The 14320-nt window shown below is 38.7% G+C and overlaps 1 protein-coding gene across 4 annotated transcripts in view; it reads left to right on the top strand.

Annotated features, from left to right (window-relative positions):
* The window catches only part of usp6nl (USP6 N-terminal like), a 90951-nt gene extending 82024 nt beyond the window's left edge, over positions 1-8927 (top strand). For all 4 annotated transcript variants that reach the window (XM_061961310.2, XM_061961313.1, XM_061961312.2 and 1 more), the window contains one exon: positions 6614-8927. In XM_061961310.2, the coding sequence (XP_061817294.1) occupies positions 6614-8037 (1424 nt within the window). In that variant the 3' untranslated portion in view covers positions 8038-8927. The remainder of the gene's footprint in view (positions 1-6613) is intronic.
* The last annotated feature ends 5393 nt before the right edge of the window (positions 8928-14320 follow it).

The raw sequence follows: 14320 nt of genomic DNA, 5'->3' as shown, positions 1-14320 counted from the left end.
CAGTCGCTTCACACTCAGCTGCGAACCGATCCAGTGAGAGCTGAAGATCCTGGCTAGATGAAGCCATCAGGACCACATCATCTGCAAAAAGCAGAGACCTAATCCTGCAGCCACCAAACCGAATCCCCTCAACGCCTTGACTGCGCCTAGAAATTCTGTCCATAAAAGTTATGAACAGAATCGGTGACAAAGGGCAGCCATGGCGGGGTCCAACCCTCACCGGAAACGTGTCCGACTTACTGCCGGCAATGCGAACCAAGCTCTGACACTGATCATACAGGGAGCGGACCGCCACAATCAGACAGTCCGAAACCCCATATTCTCTGAGCACTCCCCACAGGACTTCCCGAGGGACACGGTCGAATGCCTTCTCCAAGTCCACAAAGCACATGTAGACTGGTTGGGCAAACTCCCATGCACCCTCAAGGACCCTGCCGAGAGTATAGAGCTGGTCCACAGTTCCACGACCAGGACGAAAACCACACTGTTCCTCCTGAATCCGAGGTTCGACTATCCGGCGTAGCCTCCTCTCCAGTACACCTGAATAGACCTTACCGGGAAGGCTGAGGAGTGTGATCCCACGATAGTTAGAACACACCCTCCGGTTCCCCTTTTTAAAGAGAGGAACCACCACCCCGGTCTGCCAATCCAAAGGTACTGCCCCCGATGTCCACGCGATGCTGCAGAGTCTTGTCAACCAAGACATCCCCACAGCATCCAGAGCCTTAAGGAACTCCGGGCGGATCTCATCCACCCCCGGGGCCTTGCCACCGAGGAGCTTTTTAACTACCTCAGCAACCTCAGCCCCAGAAATAGGAGAGCCCACCACAGATGCCCCAGGCACTGCTTCCTCATAGGAAGACGTGTTGGTGGGATTGAGGAGGTCTTCGAAGTATTCCCTCCACCGATCCACAACTTCTGCAGTCGAGGTCAGCAGAACACCATCCGCACCATACACGGTGTTGGTAGTGCACTGCTTCCCCTTCCTGAGGCGGCGGATGGTGGTCCAGAATCGCTTCGAAGCCGTCCGGAAGTCGTTTTCCATGGCTTCCCCGAACTCCTCCCATGTCCGAGTTTTTGCCTCCGCGACCGCTGAAGCCGCACACCGCTTGGCCTGTCGGTACCTGTCCGCTGCCTCAGGAGTCCCATGAGCCAAAAGAACCCGATAGGACTCCTTCTTCAGCTTGACGGCATCCCTCACCGCCGGTGTCCACCAACGGGTTCTAGGATTACCGCCACGACAGGCACCAACTACCTTGCGGCCACAGCTCCAATCAGCCGCCTCGACAATAGAGGTGCGGAACATGGTCCACTCGGACTCAATGTCCAGCACCTCCCTCGTGACATGTTCAAAGTTCTTCCGGAGGTGGGAATTGAAACTCTCTCTGACAGGAGACTCTGCCAGACGTTCCCAGCAAACCCTCACAATGCGTTTGGGCCTGCCAGGTCTGTCCGGCATCCTCCCCCACCATCGCAGCCAACTCACCACCAGGTGGTGATCGGTAGAAAGCTCCGCCCCTCTCTTCACCCGAGTGTCCAAAACATGAGGCCGCAAATCCGATGACACAACTACAAAGTCGATCATAGAACTGCGGCCTAGGGTGTCCTGGTGCCAAGTACACATATGGACACCCTTATGCTTGAACATGGTGTTCGTTATGGACAATCCGTGACGGGCACAAAAGTCCAATAACAAAACACCACTCGGGTTCAGATCCGGGCGGCCATTCTTCCCAATCACGCCTCTCCAGGTTTCACTGTCGTTGCCAATATGAGCGTTGAAGTCCCCCAGTAGAACGAGGGAATCACCCGGGGGAGCACCCTCAAGTACTCCCTCGAGTGAATCCAAAAAGGGTGGGTACTCTGAGCTGCTGCTTGGCGCGTAAGCGCAAACAACAGTCAGGACCCGTCCCCCCACCCGAAGGCGGAGGGAAGCTACCCTCTCGTCCACCGGGTTGAACTCCAACGTGCAGGCTCTGAGCCGGGGGGAAACAAGAATTGCCACCCCAGCCCGTCGCCTCTCACTGCTGGCAACGCCAGAGTGGAAGAGAGTCCAGCCCCTCTCGAGAGAACTGGTTCCGGAGCCCTTGCTGTGCGTTGAGGTGAGTCCGACTATATCCAACCGGAACTTCTCTACCTCTCGCACTAGCTCAGGCTCCTTCCCCCCCAGCGAGGTGACGTTCCACGTCCCAAGAGCTAGCTTCTGTAGCCGAGGATCGGACCGCCAAGTGCCCTGCCTTCGGCTGCCACCCAGCTCACATTGCACCCGACCTCTATGGCCCCTGCTATGGGTGGTGAGCCCATTGGAGGGGGGACCCACGTTGCCTCTTCGGGCTGTGCCCGGCCGGGCCCCATGGGGACAGGCCCGGCCACCAGGCGCTCGCCATCGTGCCCCAACTCCGGGCCTGGCTCCGGAGGGGGGCCCCGGTGACCCGCGTCCGGGCGAGGGAAATCTGAGTCTCGGTTCTTGCATTTCCATAGAAGTCTTCGAGCTGCTCTTTGTCTTTGTGAGGGATAAAAGACACATGTTTTATTATTCATAGTTTGCTTAACAGTAATAGAATATTCTTATATGCTATAAGTGAGCAGATCAAAACTGGGAATATAATCCCAGAGAAGTGTCAGCTATTTTGAAGTTGAAGAAACAATATGATTAGATTATATATACATGTGTATATCCTACGTAAACAATGTATGAATACATTAGAGATCTATTAGGGGTGTAACGGTACACAAAAATGTTGGTTCGGTACGTACCTCGGTTTAAAGGTCACGGTTCGGTTCATTTTCGGTACAGTAAGAAAACAACAAATTTTACATTTTTGGGTTATTCATTGACCAAATTTGCAAAATCTTCCACCAAAAATATTTGTTTTAGTGTAATATTTGATGTGAAGTAATGGGAACCTTGGATAGGTCAATAATTCATAATAACATTGATTTTGATTCAATATTATGTTTTGAGCAAAAACTGCTTTGTTTTATTAGTCAACATTGCAACTTTTTCTAAATTACGTTTAACCTTTAAGCTTTTTTATTTCACTTTTGTTATGTTTTTGTTTATTTGAATAGTATTTTTAGAATGTGCCGTGGGCCTTTAAAACATTAGCTGCGGGCCGCAAATGGCACACTTTTGACACCCCTGCTATAGATAATAAAAAATGAAATGTGATAAATCTATGGATAAAAAGCAGAGCCTGGCGTTTATCATAACTCTCTCTCTCTCTCTGTCTCTGCCCCTCCCTCACCAATGCTGCTGTTTGTTTTGTTTTTAACCCCTTCTTAACCCTGAACGTACATTGAAAATACACGCAACCCTAACTCAAACTGCCGGATATTTGAGGCATTTAAGAAACTCCGCCCTGACAGCTCCGCAAAAGAGGACATGTCCGGTGAAAAGAGGACGTATGGTCAGTCTATCCTAGCCCGTTAGCTGCTAGCATGCCGTGTGTTGTGCCTCGGTGTGCATTGTTTACACAACGTGCGTTACGCTACTTAATATGTCCGTGTGGAAACTCGTTCGGTACACCTCCGAACCGAACCCAAACCCCCGTACCAAACGGTTCAATACAAATACACGTACCGTTACACCACTAATATCTATATATCTTATAGACTGTATCTCTGTTGCTGCAGTTTATTCTGTCTTGACACTTTGTATTGATATTTTCTATTACATTCTTCCCTTAAATGATCATGTTTACACTGATTGTCTTGTATGCATTTTTGATGTATGTCGCTTTGGATAAAAGTGACTGCCAAATACTTCAACATAAACATATATAAACACCTGAAAGTCTTTATATCAGCTAAAACCACCAATCTGTTTCACTGGATTCAGAATAACACCAAATTCTGTCTTACAATTTGTATCTTCATCATTTATTTTAACTTTATGTTATTCAAGTATGACATTTTTAAATGTAATTAATTTCATTGACAAGCAATTCTATTATGGTCATACTCTTGTTTGCTAGCGGCTAGGATTTCAGTACTATTGAAGATCTTTGCTCCTTCTCAACTCTGTGCTAATATTCCTTTCACAGAATACAACCAATAGTACGTTAATGTTAAATCTTACTTGTGAAAAGTAATCCCCCGATTCCTATTTTCAACAGTCCGCTCATTTGAGCAGGAAAACGCTTAACACCATCTTTGTTTTCTACCTGTCGACTGTCAGTTTAGGTTGCTCATCACCACTTCAAGATGGCGGCCCAATTTCTCACGTCACAGCAGCCAATGCTGCGTCTACTTCTAACATGTCTATGCTTAAAATCCTTTCATTTTCTCAAAACTCGACAGTGCGCCTTATAACCCGGTGTGCCCAATGTACGGAATAATTCTGGTTGTGCTTACCGACCTTGAAGCAATTTTATTTGGTACATGGTGCAATGATATGTGTGACCAGTAGATGGCAGTCACACATAAGAGATACGTGCGGACTGCAATATGACGCCAGTAAACTACACCAAAACTTTAAATATTTCATTGAAAATAAAGAACATTAGCACACGGCGCTCAAAAATTTGTCAAAATGTTTTAGTACGACTTTGAACCCGCACCGCTTGATGGATTGTCGGCGCATTACGGCTACCGTAGTCAGAGATACAAGTATTACTATAGTGTGTGTATAAGGACCGCAAAATGGCACCAATTAGCAGACATATTATCTGGTGTTTTGTTTCACAATATTATGCAAAAGCAACTTTTCTTACCTTCTGGTTCCTGCTGATCTGTATTTGTGATCTGCATAAGCCCTGAAAATTTGCGCAAGTCCGCCTTTGTAGTCTTCTTTTTCTCTATCTTCTTGTTATGTGACATTCATCCTCCACTGTTGCCCTTTCTAATATAAAGTAGTGTAAAGTTCTTACTTATATCTGTCAGTGAACTCGCCATGAAAGCGCTAAAACATACCGGTGTAGTGAGTTAACATTATTCACCCAAGGAACTTTTGTTACTAGAGAGTTCACATTTCGGGCGTTGTTGATGCACTAGTGAGCCCCGGATGAGGAGATGCTGCTCCGTTATTGATTGAAGTAAAGTGTGAATGTCATTAAAACAGTTAGCGCCGTCTTTCGACACTTCTTCCACTCTCGTCCTTGCACACTACACCGCTACATCAAGGAAAAGACACTGTCCAAGTGGAGGCACGTAAATAAGACCGGCCCACAAAAGGGCGCATGAAGCAACTGTCAGAAAGCGACTTGAAGATGATGTGTAAAACATCATCTATACAACATTTTGAGCAAAGAACCACCATCACATGTTATGTAGACCACAAGGAAGTCTTTTACATTCAGGAAATAATCATAATAATAATATGACTCCTTTAATGCGCCTTATAATCCGGTGCGTCTTTTGTATGCAGAAAGACCTGAATAGACACGCTCGTCGGCAGTGCGCCTTATAATCCGGTGCGCCCTATGGTCCGGTATATGATTATTGTCCTTTGTATACACAGGCAGTGAATATTTGGGCCCAAAGCCATCCTCGGGTGCCAAAGGAGGGCATATTTGGGAACCACTGAATTAGCTCGGTAGCATCTGCACCGCCGACCTGCTTCCTGCTGAGGCGTGACTAGTGTCAGGTTCGAACCCCGATGACATCTATTAAACAGACAAGAAGCAAGGAATTAAACAGAGACAGGATTCAATTTGGCTCATGAGGAGAAACGTCTGGGCTGTACTCTTGTACAGTCTTCCACCACACTCTACATGCCTCCTCTTTTATTTGGACTTTCCCTGATTACATGGCAACGGCTGTTTCTAAGGGGAGAGGGGGTCGTAAAAAGCTGTTGCCCTCGGTCACAAAACAGTTCAAAGAAAAGGTGCCTGGAGCTTGCGCCGGGTCCTGCTCCCTCTCCGCTTTGTAGATCTCGGGTCAAGACATTGTGGATCACAATAGATCAAAGAAACCGACACCTTCATGTCGCTTCCCATCCTACACAGTGGAGGTTTACAAGCCTTTTGCTTGGTAAGATCAAAGACAGCTTTTGTCTGCTTGCCGGGAACTCATGGGAACAGAAAGTTTTGTGATAATTATTCTGACAACTAGCTTGTGTGCTTCTTCTAACGTGTCTTCCTTCACCCCTTTCTCTTCCTCTTCTTCCGAACAATGTTAGCCAACAACTACAAAAACGCGTCGGTGAGCGGCGGCCACATTTGCTCCTACAACAGTAACCGGTGGGCTATCCTGACTGGTCTTGCCTCTCCATGTCCATCAGTCAGTCCTGTCTTGTCGCTTTGTCTGTCCAGCAGCACTTCTTTGTATCTCTCTGCTTATCTTTCCAAGTCCCGTGTCTGGATTAATACTGACAAACTGTTTTTCAGCTGGTAAAAAATGTGCCTTTACGGTCCTGTGCCCCACTGGACCCAGCTGTGGTTGCTGAGGAAGCGTTTACCAGAATCCTCATGAAACTGTGTTTGGTCTTCTTTGCCTGTGGAGATGATGTGTTGTCCTGAATGTAATTCTCCTCGTTTATCCTCAATGGCAGTCGTATTGCATGAATCCATGTCCCCCGTTGTGACTCTTCATCCGTGTCTTCAGCCGTCCACACTCCGCTCCGCTCTCCCGAGTCGACTTCTCATGAGCTTCCACGGCTTTTGTCTTCCAGGTAAAGAGGAGGAGTTCCCCAAGAAGCCCTTAGGGCAGCTTCCCGAGCTGGCGCCAGCTGCCATGAACCACGTCGGCAACGGTCAGAGCCACGCCGAGCCAGCCGAACCTCCAAAGCAGCCCAGTCCGGTACGGGAGCGCCAGCAGGATAGTCGTCCCCCCAGTCGGTTACGGCGGGACTCGCTGGAGAGGTCGATACGCCACCGCAAGGTTGACATGAGGGACGGTCGACTCAGGGGACTCGAAGTGGAGCCACCCTCGGCACCAACCCCAGTCCCGCACTTGACCGCCGTGGACCGAGGGAAGACTCCAAGTCACGCCGTCGCCCACCACAACTCCAACGCAGTCTCCGGTTCTCACCGAGACATCGCACCTCGCTGGTTCAAGCCCTCTGAGACTAAGCTAGAAGCCGCCAAAGCAATGGCAGCCCGGCAGGTCCAGCTGAGCCGGGGCGAGTCTCCGGCGCCCTCCAGTCCCGACGACGGCCAACAGCCCAGCCGACAACAACACTCCAAGGACTTTGTTCCTGGCGCCAACCGCGGGTCTAACGCCTCGCAGTACGACAATGTACCAGGACTGCCGGAGCAGGAGTTTCAAATCCTGGAGCTGGAGAGACCTCCGTCCAGGATGAGGACTCCTCGCAGCGAGACCCCCTACAGCGTACCGTCCTCTCAGCAGGGTGATCCACTTTATGGATCCAGTGTAGTAACATCTCAGATACCCTCCAACCCTGCTCACCAGCATCCCGTAGGGGTCTACCCCGGGTTCCCTGGAAACCAGAGCCACTACCACTCCCCTCCAGTGCAGCACTTCCCTGGCAGGGCGACGACTGAGGTCCCCATCTTTCATCCAGGCTACAAACACTACGCTCCACCCTCCCGACTCATTTCACCCCCCAACATGAGGACGGGGGATCAAATGTACGCCACCACCAGGCGACCGCCCACCAACCACTCTCCCGAGAGGGCTCTGGTGAACTATTTTGCCACCTACCGCAGGCATCCGCCACCCAACACCGCCCCTAACCCTCGGAGAGCACCCTTGCTGGAGCCCCAAGGGAGCACCACCCCCATCTACCTGCAAAAGCTCACCTCCACCGCACAGGTCCACGCCCCCCTGGACTACAGCTTCGAGGGGCAAACAGGAAGCGAGCCGAACTTCCAGTATCATCCTGAAGGCAAACCCCAATGGGTCCCCGAGCGCCCCGTCCTGGCCCCCACCGGGGTGCCTCGCTCGCCCAGCTTCCAGAAGGCCCAAATGTCCCCGGTGGAGGCGTTCACCTTCCCCGACAGCGGTGACGGCCCGCAGCGCTACGGGACGCCGTTCCAGGAGCGGCGGCAACAGCTCCCCCCCCAGCTGTTTGGAGGCGCGCACTACAGGCACGCACAGGAGGTGTTCGCCATGCAGGAGTCCATGCTGCTGTGACACCGTGCTTTTCTTCTACGGACTCACTGGGCCACACCTTTCTTACGAAGCACTCAACAGGGAATTACAAGGAAAAAAAAAAAAAGGCTGAATATTTTGTTTTATTTTTGGATGTAAATCATTAACAGAGACTAAAGAGTATAAAGATATATCTTTTAGAGTCAGTGTTGTTGTTAATAGTAGCAGAGGGGAAGAAACTGACTGTCCATCTTTATTTTTGTATGTTCCTCCTAGATATTGACCGTAGAGCTCAGTGAACTCTACACGCTTTTATTTTCATGTGAACAGACGCTAAAAGAGCAGTGACGATTGTGATTGACATTTTGAGGCTTGGTTTTTTTCTTGGAATTATGGCTCAGTTTTGGTGATGTTTTCATCCCCGACTTACTGAAGTGCAATGTTCTTGTTTTTCTACACACTGTAAGTACTGTATCAGGAGGCCAGTGTCATTTCTGCTTGCTTTTTTTTTTTGTTCTTCGAGGCCGAGAACAGCGATCGGATTTGTGAGGGCTAACACTGTTTTTACTTTGATCGTTGATGACATGTTTTAAAATATTTTAAGGTATTTGTTAACAGTACTTACATAGGCCGAGATGCACCGGTTGCAGTTAGTTTATTTCATTCATTACGTCTCAACACTGTCATGTTGATTACAGTTCAGCTGCATGTGCACACACACACACACACACTACATAGCCACAAATGTGTCGATACACATTTTAGCGTTACATCCATCTCATCCCTTCTTATTTCTATGTTGCTGCATTCTTACAGTGCTCTCATACTGTACATGATATTCTCTAAGTTGTCTTGTTTGATAACTAACTACAGATCCTTTGGATATTTTGCTTATTAAGCTGAGATGGAGTGGAAAATAAATCTCTTTTTTGACCTGCAATATATTTGTCTTATGTGTGTTTGTGGTAGCAGCACGGTGGTACAGGGTTTTCACTGAGGGCCACATCACAGTTACGCTTCTAACGATGAATACTATTATTACACTATTTTTAATGCATTTTATTAGTAGATTATTTTAAAACTAAAATGTAAAAAAAAATATGGACCGCTTCTAACAATGAATACTATTATTACACAATTTTTGAATGAATTTTATTAGTAGATTATTTTAAAACTAAACAGTAAAAAAATATATGGACCGCTTCTAACAATGAATACTATTATTACACCGTTTTTGATGCATTTTATTAGTAGATTATTTTAAAACTAAAATGTAAAAAAAAAATATGGACCGCTTCTAACAATGAATACTATTATTACACAATTTTTTAAATGCATTTTATTAGATTATTTTAAAACTAAACTGTAAAAAAATATATGGACCGCTTCTAACAATGAATACTATTACACAATGTTTTTATTAATTTTATTAGTAGATTATTTTAAAGCTAAACAGTAAAAAAAAATATATGGACCGCTTCTAACAATGAATACTATTATTACACTTTTTTTTTAATGCATTTTATTAGATTATTTTAAAACTAAAATGTAAAAAAAATATTGTAAATTGTGGACCACTTCTAACAATGAATACTATTATTACACTTTTTTTTTTAATGCATTTTATTAGTAGATTATTTTAAAACTAAAATGTAAAAAAAAAATGGACCGCTTCTAACAATGAATACTATTATTACACAATTTGTAATGCATTTTATTAGTAGATTATTTTAAAACTAAAATGTAAAAAAAAAAAAATGGACCGCTTCTAACAATGAATACTATTACACAATGTTTTTATGAATTTTATTAGTAGATTATTTTAAAACTAAACAGTAAAAAAATATATGGACCGCTTCTAACAATGAATACTATTATTACACAATTTTTAATGCATTTTATTAGTAGATTATTTTAAAACTAAAAATGTCAAAAAAAAATATGGACCGCTTCTAACAATGAATACCATAATTACACAATTTTTTTAAATGCATTTTATTAGTAGATTATTTTAAAACTAAAAATGTCAAAAAAAGATATGGACCGCTTCTAACAATGAATACCATAATTACACAATTTTTTTAAATGCATTTTATTAGTAGATTATTTTAAAACTAAAAATGTCAAAAAAAAATATGGACCACTTCTAACAATGAATACTATTATTACACAATTTTTTAAAATGCATTTTATTAGTAGATTATTTTAAAACTAAAAATGTAAATAAAAAAATATGGACCGCTTCTAACAATGAATACTATTATTACACAATTTTTTTTAATGCATTTTATTAGTAGATTATTTTAAAACTAAAATGTAAAAAAAAATATGGACCGCTTCTAACAATGAATACTATTATTACACAATTTTTTAATGCATTTTATTAGTAGATTATTTTTAAACTAAAATGTAAAAAAAATATGGACCGCTTCTAACAATGAATACTATTATTACACTTTTTTTTTTTAATGCATTTTATTAGTAGATTATTTTAAAACTAAAATATAAAAAAAATATGGTAAGTTATGGACCACTTCTAACAATGAATACTATTATTACACTTTTTTTTTAATGCATTTTATTAGTAGATTATTTTAAAACTAAAATGTAAAAAAAAATATGGACCGCTTCTAACAATGAATACTATTATTACACAATTTTTTAAATGCATTTTATTAGTAGATTATTTTAAAACTAAACAGTAAAAAAATATATGGACCGCTTCTAACAATGAATACTATTATTACACCATTTTTAATGCATTTTATTAGTACATTATTTTAAAACTAAACAGTAAAAAAAATGGACCGCTTCCAACAATGAATACTATTATTACACAATTTTTTTAAATGCATTTTATTAGTAGATTATTTTAAAACTAAAAATGTCCAAAAAAAAAATATGGACCGCTTCTAACAATGAATACTATTATTACACAATTTTTTTTAATGCATTTTATTAGTAGATTATTTTAAAACTAAAATGTAAAAAAAATATGGACCGCTTCTAACAATGAATACTATTATTACACTTTTTTTTTTAATGCATTTTATTAGTAGATTATTTTAAAACTAAAATATAAAAAAAATATGGTAAGTTATGGACCACTTCTAACAATGAATACTATTACTACACTTTTTTTTTTTAATGCATTTTATTAGTAGATTATTTTAAAACTAAAAATGTCAAAAAAAAATATGGACCACTTCTAACAATGAATACTATTATTACACAATTTTTTTAAATGCATTTTATTAGTAGATTATTTTAAAACTAAAAATGTCAAAAAAAAAAATATGGACCGCTTCTAACAATGAATACTATTATTACACAATTTTTTTTAATGCATTTTATTAGTAGATTATTTTAAAACTAAAATGTAAAAAAAAATATGGACCGCTTCTAACAATGAATACTATTATTACACAATTTTTAAATGCATTTTATTAGTAGATTATTTTAAAACTAAAATGTAAAAAAAATATGGACCGCTTCTAACAATGAATACTATTATTACACTTTTTTTTAATGCATTTTATTAGTAGATTATTTTAAAACTAAAAATGTCAAAAAAAAAATATGGACCACTTCTAACAATGAATACTATTATTACACAATTTTTTTTAATGCATTTTATTAGTAGATTATTTTAAAACTAAATTGTAAAAAAATACATGGACCGCTTCTAACAATGAATACTATTATCACACAATTTTTTTAATGCATTTTATTCGTAGATTATTTTAAAACTAAACAGTAAAAAAATATATGGACCGCTTCTAACAATGAATACTATTATTACACAATTTTTTTAATGCATTTTATTAGTAGATTATTTTAAAACTAAACTGTAAAAAAAATATATGGACCGCTTCTAATAATTAATACTATTATTACACAATTTTTTAATGCATTTTATTAGTAGATTATTTTAAAACTAAACAGTAAAAAAATATATGGACCACTTCTAACAATGAATACTATTATTACACAATTTTTTAAAATGCATTTTATTAGTAGATTATTTTAAAACTAAAAATGTCAACAAAAAAAATATGGACCGCTTCTAACAATGAATACTATTATTACACAATTTTTTAAATGCATTTTATTAGTAGATTATTTTAAAACTAAAAATGTCAACAACAACAAAATGGACCGCTTCTAGCAATGAATACTATTATTACACAATTTTTCTAAATGCATTTAATGGTAGATTATTTTAAAACTAAAATGTAAAAAAAAATATGGACCGCTTCTAACAATGAATACTATTATTACACAATTTTTTTTAATGCATTTTATTAGTAGATTATTTTAAAACTAAACTGTAAAAAAAATACATGTACCGCTTCTAACAATGAATACTATTATCACACAATTTTTTTAATGCATTTTATTCGTAGATTATTTTAAAACTAAACAGTAAAAAAATATATGGACCGCTTCTAACAATGAATACTATTATTACACAATTTTTTAATGCATTTTATTAGTAGATTATTTTAAAACTAAACTGTAAAAAAAATATATGGACCGCTTCTAATAATGAATACTATTATTACACAATTTTTTAATGCATTTTATTAGTAGATTATTTTAAAACTAAACAGTAAAAAAATATATGGACCGCTTCTAACAATGAATACTATTATTACACAATTTTTTAAATGCATTTTATTAGTAGATTATTTTAAAACTAAAAATGTCAACAACAAAAAAATGGACCGCTTCTAGCAATGAATACTATTATTACACAATTTTTCTAAATGCATTTAATGGTAGATTATTTTAAAACTAAAATGTAAAAAAAAATATGGACCGCTTCTAACAATGAATACTATTATTACACAATTTTTTTTAATGCATTTTATTAGTAGATTATTTTAAAACTAAACTGTAAAAAAAATACATGTACCGCTTCTAACAATGAATACTATTATCACACAATTTTTTTAATGCATTTTATTCGTAGATTATTTTAAAACTAAACAGTAAAAAAATATATGGACCGCTTCTAACAATGAATACTATTATTACACAATTTTTTAATGCATTTTATTAGTAGATTATTTTAAAACTAAACTGTAAAAAAAATATATGGACCGCTTCTAATAATGAATACTATTATTACACAATTTTTTAATGCATTTTATTAGTAGATTATTTTAAAACTAAACAGTAAAAAAATATATGGACCGCTTCTAACAATGAATACTGTTATTACACAATTTTTCTAAATGCATTTTATTCGTAGATTATTTTAAAACTAAACAGTAAAAAAATATATGGACCGCTTCTAACAATGAATACTATTATTACACAATTTTTTAATGCATTTTATTAGTAGATTATTTTAAAACTAAACTGTAAAAAAAATACATGTACCGCTTCTAACAATGAATACTATTATCACACAATTTTTTTAATGCATTTTATTCGTAGATTATTTTAAAACTAAACAGTAAAAAAATATATGGACCGCTTCTAACAATGAATACTATTATTACACAATTTTTTAATGCATTTTATTAGTAGATTATTTTAAAACTAAACTGTAAAAAAAATATATGGACCGCTTCTAATAATGAATACTATTATTACACAATTTTTTAATGCATTTTATTAGTAGATTATTTTAAAACTAAACAGTAAAAAAATATATGGACCGCTTCTAACAATGAATACTATTATTACACAATTTTTTAATGCATTTTATTAGTAGATTATTTTAAAACTAAACAGTAAAAAAATATATGGACCGCTTCTAACAATGAATACTGTTATTACACAATTTTTTTAATGCATTTTATTAGTAGATTATTTTAAAACTAAACTGTAAAAAAATATGGTAAGTTGCAATAAAAAAGACAGCTCAGTTGCCAGCATTTTACTGTAAAGTGTGCATGTTTTTTTTTTTACTGTAAATAAAAAAACTCAAATTTTACTGTAAAATGTTGGCACCTGAGCTGCCAGTTTTTGTTTGTTTTACCGCAAATCAACAAGTGTAGATTTTTCTGTGTATTGCTGTAAATGTCAAAATGACACCACAGTTTATTACAGTAAAAAAAGTAGTTTTTTTCATTCAGATAAAAATGCTGTAAAAACCACAGTAAATTTCATCATCATCATTTCTTTGTATTCCTTTCATGAAAATGCATATATACAAGCCACGTACAGTTCACACATTCATTGTTTTTTGTTTCTTATACATTTCCATGATCAGAAAGGAGCAGATGGAAGAATAATATTCTTATATTTATGTGCCCCCTTTTTAACACTAATTATTTTAGATGACTTTATCACTGTTCCCTCCACCAACACC

Source organism: Nerophis lumbriciformis, linkage group LG05 (assembly GCF_033978685.3).
Source record: "Nerophis lumbriciformis linkage group LG05, RoL_Nlum_v2.1, whole genome shotgun sequence".
Lineage (NCBI taxonomy): Eukaryota > Metazoa > Chordata > Actinopteri > Syngnathiformes > Syngnathidae > Nerophis > Nerophis lumbriciformis.
Note: the sequence above shows the minus strand (reverse complement) of the source record. Positions and strands in the feature narration are given on the sequence as shown.